The sequence below is a fragment of the Limulus polyphemus genome, unplaced genomic scaffold (assembly GCF_000517525.1).
Source record: "Limulus polyphemus unplaced genomic scaffold, Limulus_polyphemus-2.1.2 Scaffold2010, whole genome shotgun sequence".
Lineage (NCBI taxonomy): Eukaryota > Metazoa > Arthropoda > Merostomata > Xiphosura > Limulidae > Limulus > Limulus polyphemus.
Genome location: NW_013667620.1, coordinates 180,580 through 197,175, shown reverse-complemented (window position 1 = coordinate 197,175; position 16,596 = coordinate 180,580). Strand labels below are relative to the sequence as shown.

Genomic DNA, 16,596 nt, shown 5'->3' with positions numbered 1-16,596 from the left:
ACAGCAACGTTGGGTCACATCCTTCTCCTGGACTAACACGACGGGAGCTGACCAGGAACTATCTGATTTCTCCACTATCCCTTCCTTAATTAGACCATCCATGACCTTTTCTATCTCTTGTCGCTTTGCTGGAGCTATTCTCCTTGGAGGGATCTTTATTGGATGGTGAATGCCTGTGTTTATTCTGTGCTCCACAAGATCCGTGCAGCTTAGGTCATGATCTCCTTTCGCAAACACGTCTGCATAATTTGCCAAAAGTTCTTTTACCTCAAGAGCCTGTGATTATGCCAAATGTTCTTTTATCCTACCCCAAATTATCTTCTCTGACATAAAGGGTATTGTAGTTACTTAAGTGCTGTGACATGCAGATCAACGGATGCTGCAACACTTATTGGAATCTGGCCTTTGTTGTTTCCAAATGTCATTTTATCGAAGTTAACTACACACTTCCTCGGTAGTAATTAGTCCAATCCAAATATGCATTGGTCTTCAATGTCAGCCAAGTATACTTTCTGTCTGTTCTTCATGCCCATGAGATCAATAGTTACCCACACTGGTCCCCACAACCTTGCATAATGTCCTGTCACACCACAGCTTCTGGTACTCCTTTGTGTTCCAGCACCTTGATACTCACAAGGGTTTGCTGAGATGTAGAATCAATGACAAAGTTGCACCTTTGGCCATCCAGCTTCCCTGCCACGTAGACACTATGTGTGCTTGCCATTTTACACTTAGCTGTTGGGACTTTCACTATAGGGGTTGGTGGGCATCCCTCAGCACCAACCACTACTGGTTTCCCGAAGCTGACTTATTAGTGGTATTCTTCTTACACTGGCTCCTCATATGTCCTTGCTCTCCACAGTTCCAACAACCTTTCTGGGTAGCAACCTTTTCTGCCGTAGCATCTCCCTTGTGTTGAAGTTTTCAGCATTGAGCTTTATTGTGCCAAGGATTGTTACAGTGCCAGCAAAGTCCCTCAAACTTCTCTGAAAGCCGACCTTTTCTGGCCTTGAATCCTGGTGACTGTACCAACCTTGGTACATTTGTGCTGGAATTAATGTAGGATTCAAATTCAAGAGCTCTGGCCATTGCATCCTGCATGGTAGAGGGGCGTGCTTGCTTCACTTGTATCTTTAGTTGTGGACTGTCCAAAGCGTCTACAAACTGATCCCTCAGCAACAACTTAAAGACATCGGGTGGTGCAGTTGGGTAGGCCTTGTGTGCCATACTTTCCGAGTCCTGTGCCAGCTCTTGCAGGCTCTCCCCTTTAGCATGGACTCTCGTCCTAAACCTAGCCCTGTATACTTCTGATTGATTTTGGGTTCCATACCTGAGTTCTTGAGCCGCTACCAGTTCTCTAGAGTTGTGTCTGGAGTTTCTCGAGTTATCTGGGAACCCCACGAACCCAGCAATATAGATATGTTATGTCTCCATTTGTTAGTTAATTTTCCGTAAATTCGTTCCGACGAAACTTTAGCGACACAAGTCCTTTCTTAAATAAAACTGGTTTATTCTTTCCGAATACAACTTTACCGATACACTTAATTTGAACAGTCGCTCTATAACAAACGCTAGAATGTCTCACGTGCTCGTGCTCGACAATACTCAATTACACACTCTCTGACTGCTGTTCAATTACTCATTACCTACACATTGTCCCGTCACGTTGTGACCATCTTATATATACCAGCTACCCCCAATCTAGTAATCTCCCGACAATTCACGAAGGTTCGAGAAAGAAGTGGCGTGATACTAGTCACGTGACCTCGCTGTCGCAACAGCTAGATAATTAAAGAAGCGAACAGTAGTGACAGTAAGTAAAGTGTGTGAATCACTGTGATTTTATAGCGTGTATTATAAAAGTTATTAAGTTTAAAGTGTCGAGAAACGTATTGACTCTGGAATTACTGTGTACTAAAAGTTTGCATCGAGAAAGAATAAACTGGTTTGATAGAGAAAGGACTTGTATCGCTGAAGTTCCTCGGAAAGAATTTCTACCGGAAATTATCTCACAAGAAGAAACGTAACATCCGTAAACTTACTGCTGACCCTTTTATGAATAATGTAGTCGAAAGCTATCTTGATATAATTAATGTAAATCGCATTTTTTTTCTGCCACTTACTGCTTCGTTGCGAACTATCAGTTTTGTTGTTAGAATATTTCAAATGTGAAAAAACTAGTGATTCTATTTAACTTTTTTCTCTTTTTCACACCACATCTAAAGATGGCGGGGCTACACTTAAATTTTAATCATTTGACTAACGTCCGGACTGGTATCTCTTTCTCAATAGGCGTAGTTGTAGTTTTAATTTTAAGATTACTTGACGAAATATTTCAGTCATTAGTATTACTGAGTTCCTAAAAACTGGTAATTCTTACATAAAATAAATGAATCATAATTTCAACAAAAGAATGGGAGAAAAAATAGTTTCTGTAAGTGAACTTGTGAAATTAGCTTGCGAAAATTTTGAACGTAAATTTGGCGGTGTTGCTAGATATTGCGGCTGTGCTCCGGGAAGAGTGAACCTTATCGGCGAACACATAGACTACAATGATGGTTTTGTTTTGCCAATGGTATTTTTTTATTTTTGATACAATAATGCTGAATAAGTTTGAATAACACGTGTGGCACTATTTTAAATAGATCAATAAAAGAGTAAAAGTAATTATTAATAATATTAAAAATTATAAGTGAATTCTTTCATAGTCTAACACTAAATTCTTTGTATTATTATTGATATCAATAACATTTTTATTTATTTTTATTAATGTATGTAACTATAATTAAAAAGTATAATATCTTGATACATTTCCTGTACAAGAGGTAAAAGAAATTGTTAAACTTAATGTGATAAAGTGCTAGTTTATTTTATTGAAACTGATTAAGGAACTACTATTACTACTACTAAGGTGCGTCTTAAGTTTACAGTCTTAGTGCTACTAGTAGATATTATACTACACTGATGTTATCTTTTATTACTTGAGTATTAGTTTATACAAAATATAATGATTTAAACTTGACAAATACCAATTACTCATTATGATAGTAATTCATAATACTTTATAGTATAGTAGTTTGTGATGAATAACACATTTTCTGCATAAAATAATTTATGTAAGATATAATCTTCTTTCATCTGTGTGTCTTAGGCTCTTCCTTTGGTGACGGTAATGGTGGGTTGCCCAACTAATTCTTCCAGATGTCGAGTTCTAACACTGTCCAATCATGCTGACCATTCCATGTTTGCTGAGTTTGACCTTCCTAGTCTTGAAAGCCCATTAAAGCCTGGAATTCCTGCATGGGCAAACTATGTTAAGGGTGTTGTCGCAAATTTTAATGGTACCTTTGACCTTAACCAGAATCTGTTATGTTTCATATGACAACAAATTACTGTAGTCATTTTAATAGGAAAAACATTTACAGGTGACATATATATATATATATATGTTGTGTTGGTTTCTAAACATAGATTATGACCAGGAAACTTGTATTGAAACACTTAAAAAGCAAATAATTATAGTACACATAAAGGTACTACCTCAAAAATTCAAAGAGTTTACATTTTATGGCTTTATTAGAGTCTAGATAAAAAAAAACTTAAAATTATCAAATGAGTGATAGCCTTGGAAAAGTTAAGAGATAGAAAGATACAATACACTGTACTTGTAGAGCTTATTAACTTAAGGAAAAGTTAAGAGATAGAAAGATACAATACACTGTACTTGTAGAGCTTATTAACTTAAGGAAAAGTTAAGAGATAGAAAGATACAGTACACTGTACTTGTAGAGCTTATTAACTTAAGGAAAAGTTAAGAGATAGAAAGATCAGTACACTATACTTGTAGAGCTTGCTTACTTGAAGTTTTAGTTTTGAGAGTTAGCAAATGATTGAAACAGTCCTGGAAGATCCATCAGAAATATCAAGTGAATCTCCTACCATATCTTTAACTTTGAACGTTACTAAATGACCCCAGAAGATTAGTCAGGAATATCAAGTGAATGTTCTAATACAGCTGTAACTTTAATAAATAACTGATATCTAGTAAGATTAGTTAGGAATGTTAAAACAAATGTTTTTCTTTGAGAGTTAACAATAAATTTCAACTCTTCAAAAGCAGAAATGTTGCACTGCTGCTTTTGGCTTTTTTCTATCTTAAATATGCATTAGGAAAACAATTATGTTTTACATGTTATCAAAATTGCCTAGATTCATGCTTACATTTACATATTGTTTCATTGCAAAGTAAAATAGTAAAACTTCTATTTATTATACTAGAAGAAAAGCCTCCCTATGGGTGGTTGTACATACTACTAATTAGTAATTGTAGTATTCATACCTCATTGTGAAAAATTGTAAAAAGAAAAAGCAAACTTTTTCTAAAAAATGATTTTTTTTTTCTGGGAAGTACTGCATGGGGAAAAGTGTTCAGATTGTGTTCTTTAGTCATACACAACTAGTTACATCAAAATGATTCAATGTATAGAACTCAAAATTTTCATAAATTTCAGTAATTTAAACCTAATATTTTATATATTAAAAGTGGTACCATTTATTGAAAAAACAAGTTTTCTTTATAAAGAATACCAGTTTCTCAGTACTACATTTATAAATTATGTCAATAAAGATCTAATCAAACCTTCACGTACAGTCCTAGTGAAAGTCATGTTCTTTTATTTAAGATTGTGTTCTGTTATAAAGAAATGGTTGTTATTTCTCTGATTGTCCAAATCTTGGATACCCAAAGTGTGAAATTTTTAATGGATTTTTGTTTGTTGTGACATTCAATAGATGATGCCACATTTCATAAGCTTCAATCACCATTTCAGCACAACAGATGGCACCAATGTATTTATTATTAAGGTCATATAAATAGATATATAGACGGCCATGCCATTGCTCCATTAAAGTAAGATATAACAATGTGAACAGTGTATGATAACAGCATTTGCTTTCTATTTTTTTAAACACAAAAATAATTTGAGTACTTGTATGTGTAGAATGTCTTTTATTACAATAACATTCAGAGAGAGATGCAAAATGTATGACCTTTTATTTTCAAAGGTCAGAGTGCTTCTAAATGCATATTGAACTTCACCAGATTTTCTCTTTTGTAGGTCAAAATTCTCTCTGTGGTTTTGATGCTGTGGTATCTTCTTCGGTGCCTGTTGGAGGAGGGCTTTCGAGCTCAGCTGCTTTAGAGGCAGCAACATATACCTTTCTTGAGGCTCTTTGTGGTGCACTTCCAACAGTTAGGTACTCTACTTCATGATAAAAATGGTATCAAGTTGATCTGTGACCTGAATGTGTTTGTTTGATTAACATTTGAAAAAGAAGGTATATCAGTACATTAATACCCAAATCACCACCTTGATAGATATTGTGTATGCCATTATAGATAAAAATATAAATGGTAGATTTATTTATCAAATTTCATTAAAATATCATAAAGAATAGTCATTACACTAGCCAACCCCTGGGGCTATGGCCCAAATTTACAGGGCTGCTATAATGCAAATTTAATTTCTTTTACCAAGTTACAAATGGGAATTAGTAGGCCTACTTATGTATTTGCTCCAATGTAAATCAGTGTCAAATTTGGATTCCACTTTTGGGGAATTCCCGTAAAAGTGTTTTTGCAAAATACCTGGGTTCCCTAAGGGGTTGGGTGAAAAGTTTTACTTTCTGCCAACTTTGGTGCTGAGGCAATTCATTTGCCACCACGTAGAAGTTGGTGAGTCCAGCAGTTTAGGAGAAGGGTTTTTTGGGCAATCCCCAGGTTCCCCAAGGGGTAGAGTGAAACGTGTTATTTTGAGCAAACCTCAGGACTGAGACGATTCATTGGGTACCATCTGGAAGTTGGTACATCCAGTGGTTTAGGAGGAGTTACGTGATAAACACACACTGAATCTTATTATGTGTAATGAACATTAAGAGTGTCAACCAATCAGAAGATGGTGTGCCTTATAAATATGCATGGATTCACCTGGTATTTGAACTAAGATAAGACATTTATAATTAGGGATGTAATGATATAGTGAAATACAATATATCATGATATTTTATACAACGATTCAGTGCATGATACATAGCTTTTATATTGTGATACAACAATAAACATGCAAAAGTACGCTGTAATTTTTTCATTTGCCACAGTTATTCACCTGTAACTTACAAAAGAAAAAGCTTAGTTTCACGATCCTGTGATTGTATGTAATTAGCATGTGGTGTATCCCAGTGTGCAGTAGGGACCAGCAAATGGCAGTTATGTCGATGTGAAAATCAAGAACCTGAAATTCAGATCCTATTGATTCTTTATAAATCAGTTGCGTGGAAATATTTTGTTTCCTGTCATCACAGAAAATGGCTTGACTAAACTTGACAAAAATGACATGTGAAAGTTTTGTATAACATGCATCAAATATACAGTTGGGGGGGAATACAAAGATTATGTTGATGTACACATGCTATCATCATGCAGAGGTCAATTTGTAGAAAATCAGGAATAAGAACAACCTTACTTCTTTGTTTTTATGGAAGTAAAATTAACATATTTTTTAATGGGTTTTTTTAGTGGATGGGGGGGGGGGGGGTTGTAGCTGTTTTAAATGCTAATAAATGGCATTTTGTTATTAATAAATAAATATGTTTTGTTTCAAATGGTTCTGTATGTTGACCTAAAAAGGTAACAGTTATTTTTATGTTAACAGAGATCTTTGTGTATCATGATACTTATCATACTGTTTATCAAATAGCATAATTATGATAGAAATATACATACAAAATTTCATCAAAATTAGATTCAAAATAAAGTTTCTAGAGTTTGTTGATCTGGACCAATCATAATACAGCTGGTCTGGACCAATCATAATGCAGCTGGTCTAATTAAATGCATAGGACCACTTGATTTTCAAACTTTTCCTGAGTAATTATGATATAAAAATATATGCAAAGTGTCATTAAAGTCCAAGGAAAATGAAAGACAAACAGACAGAACTCTTTGTTATATCATTAGTTTTTGTGTCTATATATTTATTGAACAAATATAAAAATATGTATAACCGTTACTAGAAAAACTATAATGTTTTTAAGAAAATTTACTTTTATGTTGAAATCTTTCTAATGTTGGTCTACATATATGGAAGACAGAATATACATGTTCATCTCCATTTTGAAAGTTAAGTCAGTTTTTTATGTATACAAAATATACAACAGTTTTTCTTGTTTTCTGTTCTGCAGCCTTACAGACAAGGCCCTCATATGCCAGAAGGCTGAACATGATTTTCCTGGAATGCCATGTGGAATTATGGACCAGTTTATTGCATTCATGGGAAAAATGGACCATGCTCTTTTAGTTGACTGCAGGTATGTTTGTCTACTTACAGTAAACATAAATATTGTTATGACAGCGGAGGTCACGTGATGCTAGTAACATGTCATATTCTCGAAGGTTCGTGAATGCTCGAGCGTTTACTAGATTTCGGTATTCTTGTACATATAAGACAGTCAAGATGTGATGGCAACAATGGTAATTGAACTGCGGACAGAGAGAGAGACGTATTGTTGAGTTGAGCACGTGAGATGTTCGTTGTGAATTATAGTGTTTGTTATAGCGTGACTGTGGAAATTAAGTGTATTGCAAAGTTGTATTTAGAAAGAATAAACCAGTTTTATTTAAGAAAGGACTTGTATTGCTAAAGTTTCTTCGGAAAGAAATTATACGGAAAATTAACTAACGAACAGAGACATAACAATATTAAAGCTTTATTATTATTATCAAAACATGTCATAAACTTCTATTAAACTCCCATTTTGAAGTGTGTTTTTATCTACCATGCAACTGTGTATTTTCCATAGCTTTCTTAGCATATGTTCATGACCTTATCATTTGTTTCCTTCTTTGGACCAATCTTCTCTTATTACCTAGTGTTCTAGGTTGACTTTTATTACTTTGTGCATCTTTTTTTTTTAAAAGTTGCTGATAGAGGGAGTTGTGTTCTGTCTATTTATACATGCTTTAAAATAAGTGTGTGTATATATAATGTGTATTTTATTTAAACATTTTTTAACATATGTTAAGATTTTTTGTTTTTGAAGTGAATTTTGAAACTAGATGAAACTGTCATTGTTACATTTATTCTTCAGTTGCTATTGTGTTGTTTAATCTGTCTTGGATCACTTGGTCTTTTAATTGTATTACTTTTTACTGTGGTTGAAATTTAGCTCAAGTCTTTGCATTTCCTACTTAAAGCTATTTCTGGTTATTTCAGTGTTAGGTTAAACTTCAAGTTTATGATATTAGTCATTTCAAGTTTATACTAGCTTAGCTTGTTTTGTGTTTCAGTTAACCTAGAATTTTTCAAAAGTTTTATGTGCTTTTGTATTAATTTTGAGTATTGTAATAATGTACCTCTTGTTAATTTGATTTATTTTATCTTTGGCCTTTACTCTGTCTACTCAAAATCGAGAAAATTGGGTGTTTCTGTAACTTTTATAAAATTTTTGAGTTTTTTTAAGCTTAGCTTGAGTTTGTTGTCATCTAAGTGTTTGGAGGTTTACACAATTCACAGTTTTACTAATTTTTTATCAATTATTTGTTAGAAACAATCTTGCTGATTGTATGGTGTAATGGTAAAGTTGGGACATAATTTTATTACTTTGTTAGTTTAAATGTGTTTCTGTCATCATCAGTCTTAGGTACACTATTCTTGAATACCTTCATGCAAATAATTTTATTGAGTTCTTTATGGCTGAGTTTCAGAATAGACCATTCTTGTGTTTCTCACAAACCAGCCAGGAGGCCTTAGCATCAGATAAGTCTAGCCTGAGATTGTGTACTCTGCCCCAAGACTAAGAGATGTACAAATTCACCTTGAGCTGATAGCTGTTCCTTCTTAACATTTCAGTTGGTTTCAGAGTAGACTTTCATTGGTTCATTGTGCATCTGGTTCCCAAAGTTAATTTAGCAGTAAACTTGATTAGTTGTTTTGTCCGTGGTTTGGTGTGCCTTTATTTGTACTTTTTTTGTGGCTAGAAATTATTATAAGGTTGCAGTACCTTATATATATCTTAGCATCTGAAGATCTTCATAATATCTTTGTTTGATGTTAACTTTATTTCAAGAATGAAGCTTCCAAACATTACAGGCATTTTACCTGCCACATATATATATTAATTTAATTTAGCAAAAGTACCCATCCCCAGTGACGAGAAAAGATTAAGTTTGTCTATCAATTTAAATTATTTCTTGGACTTTAAAAAAGTTAATTGTGTTACACTCTTGGTTTCACTCAGAGCCAAAGCTTTGAGTTACTTATACTGCCCATTGTGGAACGCAACTGTTGAGTATTTCAATCATAATAAGAGCCACTCAACAATAACATATGGTAAATGTTCATTTTTATTCTCTAAGTTATGTCACATATTGAAATGTGAATGATAATGTGATTAATTCCTAACAAGTTACTGTAGAATATCCTGCTTGTGAAATAAAATTTGGCATCAACATCATTCATGGCTGATCTCCCATCATTTCAAAAGTAAATGTTGACCTTTGTTTGTGTGCGCTGCTTTTCAAATGGGATACAGACAAACACTTGGATAGCCTCCATGGTTCACAATATATCTAAGATTTGTTATTTCTTTTGCAGACTCTTCTTGATATTCTCCATACAAACATTTCTACTTTTCTTTCACTTTAGATGCATTTGGGTGATTTAATCTGTTTCTATGTCTGACTAATTCTCTTGTAAGCTTTCTTCTCTGAGAATTGTATGCTTTAACTAGTTAAGTGACATCTTCTCAGTTTGAGCAAGATGTCAATGTGGTATCTTTCCTTATCAAAACCACACATTATAACCAGTAAAAGTGACAGTGTGGTATTCTATCCTTTCCTTATAAAAACCACACATTTTAACCAGGTTCTTTCCTGATTGAACCAACCTTATTGCCAGTTCAAAAGACATCTTATACTTCCATATTCTCACCATAATTTTAACCTAACTATAAGTCCCACCCAGTCTCAGTGATGTTGAAACTACTACTTGCTCAAGATTGAAATTTTGGCTGGACCACATGATATTATACCTCTTTCATATTCTAGTCAGATCAATCCAAAACATTCTTCCCATGTTCTAGTTGAAAACCTACCTAGTCTTAAGTGTCTTTGAACCAATTATTTGCCCTATCCTGATATCCTAGTCATTTTAAATAATATTGTACTTCTTCTGTGCTCAAGCCTGGAATCCTAGTCATTCCAAGTAATGTTGATTTATCAAGGAATATTTCCCTCTCTTGAAGTTGTTTTTATAGCTGTTCCAGTTTCTAGAATGCCTAGTAACGTCAGTGGTATCCATCTCAAAAGTTTAATTGGTAGTAAAATCCTTGTTTGTCAGCATTCTGATACAGAAGTACTGTACAAACTGTAGTCTCAGCTCATCAAGATGATGAAATAAAAGAAGTGGAAGAGAGGAATACCAAAAAAAAGGTTATAGATTAAGACTGAGCTTAATGTGATGGAGAAAGGTATCTATTGGTATATAACCAATACTTAATAGACATATAACCAATACTTATTAGACATACAACCAATACTTATTAGACATAATTTGATTTTTATTTAACATCATAGTGCTAAAACTAATCAATTTTTATATTTTAACGTACTCAACTAAATTGTTTTTGGTGAAAAATACCAAAAAAAGGGTGTAACTCGGGGAAATTCCACAAATATACACATTAATACATAATAAGGAAAACTCAATTATAGCTTCCAAAAATTGAGTGGTTTCCATTCTTTCAATAAGACACTCTTTGGTATCTTTTTTTAGTTACGTATATTAAAAAATATCAATTTATTTAAATTACAAGAAAAATGGAGTTTTAAGAATTAATATATATACATATATTATGTATAGAATTTAAAAAAAAGGAAACATTGTTTTTGGTGATGCCCAGAGTAGTTCTTACTGTTTTGGGTCAAAAATGATAAGAACAGTAAAATAGAGAAATTATAGGAGATAATGTATGTTATAAATATTTCTGCCTGTACTGTTGTCTTTACATACACCATGATGATGTTACCTGAGAAGCTCTATTACACTTAGTAAAAGGATTACAAGGAAACTTGGGAAGTGTAAGCTCTTGCTTCTAGTAATTAGATGTGTAATTATATATTAGTTTTTTCCACACACACAGCAATTACCTTATGAAATAATCATGTTGATTTTGTAAACTATTATTTTAAAATATGATTTCTTAAAGTACTAATGGCACCATGAAAGTAATTTATGTGAAAGAGTTGCTTTGAAATTGAAAGTGTTAAAATTAAACCAGTGGGAACTGCTAAGTCAGCAGGATGTACGTTTTTGTGTTTAGGTCATTGGAGTCCAGGCTTGTGCCATTTAAAAACCCAGAAGTTACTATTTTGATTACCAACTCCAATGTTCGTCACTCACTAACTGGCAGTGAATACCCCACCAGAAGGAGGAACTGTGAGGAAGCAGCTAGGATTATGGGTAAAAAAAGTCTAAGAGATGTAACGCTGGAGAATTTGGAAGGTAATGCTTAATACATTTAATAATTAGTTCTAAAAGATCACCATGTCTCAAACATTTATAATTTTTCTCATGTATATAAATCTAAATTCACATCATGATATTTTTAGTTTTCAGAAAATGTAGTTTAAAAAAACATGCACATTTGTTGAAGAAATACATTCATTTAAAATATATTTAGAGAAGTTTTAACACTGTTGAGAAAAAGTTCACTTTGTTCAAGTACATCATGCAGGAGTACATCAATTGATAGTTTGATGTTTAAGTACATTGTGCAGGAATACATCAAATGATAATTTGATGTTTAAGTACATCATGCAGGAATACATCATATTATCATTTGATGTTTTAGTACATTGTGCAGGAGTACATCAAATGATAATTTGATGTTTAAGTACATTGTGCAAGAGTACATCAAATGATAATTTGATGTTTAAGTACATCATGCAGGAGTACATCAATTGATAATTTGAAAATAAGCTACGTTAGGCCTTGTATCTACAAAAACCAGTTTGTCTCTCCATGAATATAGGCTTAAGAGAGTCAGAAGCAGAGCTTAATCCAAATGAATGTTATAGTCAAGGATTTGTAAACACCAAACACTTTTTATACTTCTTAAAATGCAAATTTATTCAGTTAAATAATTTGAATATCAGAGTAGCATAGAAATTGACATGATTAATATTGTAAAAGTTTATATGGATATTGCTTTAAGCATGTAACATTTACATTCAGAATCCCAGCACAAAAACATAACCAATAGGCAGTTGGTAGACACAAAATGTAAATTAACCGACTTACTTTTACACTTAAATTAACCAACTTACCTTTACGCTTAAATTAACTGACTTATCTTTACGCTTAGGAATATCTTTCACTTTAAATATTTCTCAACAAGTATCAGTGTGAAACCATTCATCCTGTATTTATTTTCTTCCATTGATATTATTAGCATGGCATGTAAAATTTGTTTTTCTAATTATTATGGGTTGCTTCTGTGTGTTTTGAAGGTAAAGAAACCACACACACACACACACACACAAAGTAAGTCCAATTAGTTTGAAGACCCCCCCTCCCTGAAAAAATAAAATCACAAACTCTATGGCTTCTATGGGGTAGAGGAGGATTAGAACTACTATTTCATGACTTTATGTCAATAACTTTGGTGTCAAACTGTAGATTATAATTCAAATTTTAGAACTATACATTACCCAATTTCTTAATTTAAAAGCTAATATTAAAAATCACAGATATGTTGAATGCAGCACTGGTTCAAAATTAGGTTTTTGTGAAGTCAAAATGCTAAGTCTGTAGTTTCATATGAATTACAAACTCAAATTACCAATATTGACAAGCAATAATCTATATACATATATAATGTATAATAATTGAGATGTCACTGTGTATTTTACAAAATACTAGTCGACTAAAACACAGCCAAGACAAGTTACTTTGTACAGACCTAATGTCATCTTTATATTATCTGATACAGTAACATAAATGCACGTGAGTCACTTCGTTGTAACTTCTGTATTGTTAGCCAGGCATGAGTGAAAAGTCAATATAATAAAAATGATAAATATATATAAGTGTATTATGTTACAAGATTTAAGCTATTTTGTCCAAACATTTATGTTTTTGTATATAATTTATGTTCATTCTAGAATGAAAGAGGCATAATTTATATTTATTTCCTAATTTTTTATGGTGGTTGCGAGATTGGTCAAATTTACCAAACCCATACAGAGATTAATTGCTGAAAATAACAGATAAAATATAAAGTTTTTTCTTAAAAGATGTTTGATAACTATCCAGACAAGATAAAGCTTTCGCCTGTGAAATTTGAAAATTTTCTGATGTATAAAAGTATTGTTACGTCTCTGTTAATTAGTTAATTTTCTGTAAAAATTCTTTCCGAAGAAACTTTACCGATACAAGTCCTTTCTTAAATAAAACTGGTTTATTCTTTTTGAATACAACTTTGCAGTACACTTAATTATCACAGTTGCGCTATAACAAATGCTATAATTCACAACAAACGTCTCACGTGCTCGACTCAACAATACGTCTCTCTCTGTCTGCAGTTCAATTACACATTGTTGCCGTCATGTCTTGACTGTCTTATATCTACAAGAATACTGAAATCTAGTAAACGCTCGAGCATTCAAGAACCTTTGAGAATATGACATATTACTAGCATCACGTGACCCCGCTGTCGTAACAGTATTTTAAATCTTAAAATGAAAATTACTTTGCATGATAGACAGGGAAGATGTGAAAAGAAAAAAAAAGACATGAGAAAATCATTGCTTTACAAACCAAGACTTAATGAAAAAAATTAGATATTTTGTGTATGAAAGCATTGTAGTATTTACTGATAAACTGCTAATTTTGTTAACATTTGCTTACTAATTTAAAAGTTATAGCATGAAAACTATTAAAAAGCACAAAATGGTTACGAGGTTGGTTCCAGGGATCAAGCCCATGCTGAAAGAGTTAATACTCATGTTACACCTTGTGGATTTGACATTAATACTTTGTAATTGTTACATAATGATGATGCCACTACATATGGTGAAGTGTGCTGTGGAACTTAATACTCCATGATGCTATTCAGAGTCCATGTATTGTATAACACTTTGTAACCAAAAACATAAGTTGTGGATCCAATAGGCCTAAAATTTTTGATGAAATCATATTAACTGCAGATTTGTTTTCCTTATTCCTTTTAATTTGTCCAGTGTGGATTCAAAATCAGAGGTTTGTAAAAATACCATTTCAGATCTATCTGTTGTCTCCCACAAGTCACTGTCCAAGAGGCTTTTCAAACAACACCAAAAGTCATCAGTTGAGCTGGACAATGAGAGAAAAAAGAAATCTCTGAAATGCTATTTATATTTGCTATATAATGCATTAAAAATGGCGGTTTAAATGTTGAAAGCTGGCAAAGTATTAGAAACATTTAGATCTAAAATTTATGGTAAAAGTGATGTTAATTGCAGATTTCTTTTTCCTCGTTTCTCTTAATTGGTCTATTGTAGATTCAAAATCAGAGGTGTATAAAAATAGCAATTCAGATTTATTTTTAGTTTCGACAACTCCCTTCTATGAGATGTTTTTTTTAGTGCTGGTACTTGTCAGTTGGATAAGATAATAAGAGAGAGAATTTTTTGTTTTTCATGGTCATTTTATTCTAGTCTGAGGGGCTGGGTGTCTGAGTGAGGGTTGTGTCCGATCTTTGGCCAAGAAATGTGATGAAACTGCCGATTGATAGTGAATAATGGGCATGTAAGTGTATCAATTCATGATAACTGAAGTGTGAATGTAGTTATAATATGGAAAGGAAGTTTTTTTGTTTTTCAAAGAGGGAACAAATCTGAAAAAGGTAGAAAGAAAAGTACCATTCAGTTTTCTGGATAAAGATAACTGAGTACATTTGACATTGAGATGCCCACATGATTAGGATCATCTCCTGGAAGTGACATATCATCCTGGTTTCAGAGATGATCAACTGGTGGGAAGTGTCCAAAGAGGATGAATATTATGGCTGAGGGCATAAAAAATATTACATTTTGAGAGAGTAAAAATTGATGCTAAGTTTGATGGATGTAAAAGTATTGGAGGAATTTGATTACCATACATTTCTTATTGTTGGACTAGAAAGTGTAATTGTTACGTCTCCGTTCATTAGTTAATTTTCTGTAAATTCGTTCTGACAAAACTTTAGTGACACAAGTCCTTTCTTAAATAAAACTGGTTTATTCTTTCTGAATATAACTTTGCAACACACTTAATTTCAACATTTGCGCTATAATTCTCAACGAACGTCTCGCGTGCTCGACTTAGTTCAACAATACTCACTCTTTGACTGCAGTTCAATTACTCATTACCTCTCTTGTTCCGTCACGTTGTGAACATCTTATATATACAAGACTAACACATATCTAGTAAATGCTAGAGCATTCATGAAGGAACAGGATATTTCTAGAAACAGGTGGCATGATACTAGTCACGTGACCTCACTGACGCAACACTGCCCCCTCCTTAGTATTGTTCGTCCCGAACAATAGCCACTTACAATAAACCAATAACAGTTAACAATAATTTAATTAAATGTACAGAATTACAAACACAAAATTACAATTCAAACAAATTTTATGGGACATATCTTCTTCCGTACTGGTCTCCGTCTCGTTGGCTTCTGCTTCAGGTGGAGTTCATCTGCTTCATCAGGAAATGTCCTATCGTCAATAACAGTCACATCAGTGGTAGTAACTTCATCAAGGGCTTCACCGTTTCCCTTCTCGAAACTGAGTAGAGTTTCTTCCTCGACAGTGGCTTTTTCAGATGACACTTCTTCAGCAGCGTCATTTGTTCCTTTTTTCACTTCATCCCAACTGAAATGTCCTGGACCGTGATAACGCCAAAGCCTGTTGGCATGCACCACTTTTGGCTTACCTCGCCGACCACATTTTATCCGGAAAGTCACGTCTGAGACTAAAAAAATGGTTATTTTCATATAAAATTCATCCACTAAGGTTTATTTTTATTGGTTTACTACTATACTAGAACTAGCTAAACTCATCTAATGTTATTGAACTGTGTATTTGTTTTATGTTAATATAAAGTAGTTAAGAACTGATGTTGTTAAATGTAGTTCTCAAAAAATCTAGATAAAATGATGTTGATAAATTTTATATAAAATTAATTCCACTTAATTTTTTTTGTTCTTACTTGATGGATAAATGATTATTACTGCATATACATTCACTATTATTCATTTCAGAAAGGCTGCTATTGTCCAAAGAGGAAGAAGTTTGAGCTGTGATTTGGTGAAAGAAGTTGCATAGAGTGAATAGATACTTAGCAGAATAAGTTCAAAGAAAGTAACAGTAACAACATCAACAGTCTGCAAAGTTCTGTTCATTATACAGTCTGTAAAGTTATGTTCATTATACAGTCTGCAAAGTTCTGTTCATTATACAGTCTGTAAAGTTATGTTCATTATACAGTCTGCAAAGTTCTGTTCATTATACAGTCT

At 33.0% G+C, this 16,596-nt stretch overlaps 1 protein-coding gene and 1 long non-coding RNA gene across 2 annotated transcripts in view; one reads left to right on the top strand and one right to left on the bottom strand.

Annotated features, from left to right (window-relative positions):
* The window catches only part of LOC111087323, an 18,561-nt gene extending 18,423 nt beyond the window's left edge, over positions 1–138 (bottom strand). Inside the window, exon 1 of the long non-coding RNA XR_002612029.1 lies at positions 9–138. This is a non-coding gene — a long non-coding RNA (uncharacterized LOC111087323). The remainder of the gene's footprint in view (positions 1–8) is intronic.
* A 1,930-nt stretch (positions 139–2,068) lies between these two features.
* Positions 2,069–16,596, top strand: part of LOC106465645 (galactokinase-like) — a 21,754-nt gene continuing 7,226 nt past the window's right edge. The window contains exons 1-5 of the mRNA XM_013925880.2: positions 2,069–2,575; positions 3,152–3,341; positions 5,118–5,256; positions 7,240–7,365; positions 11,377–11,558. Coding sequence (XP_013781334.1) covers positions 2,390–2,575; positions 3,152–3,341; positions 5,118–5,256; positions 7,240–7,365; positions 11,377–11,558 — 823 coding nt within the window. The 5' untranslated portion in view covers positions 2,069–2,389. The remainder of the gene's footprint in view (positions 2,576–3,151; positions 3,342–5,117; positions 5,257–7,239; positions 7,366–11,376; positions 11,559–16,596) is intronic.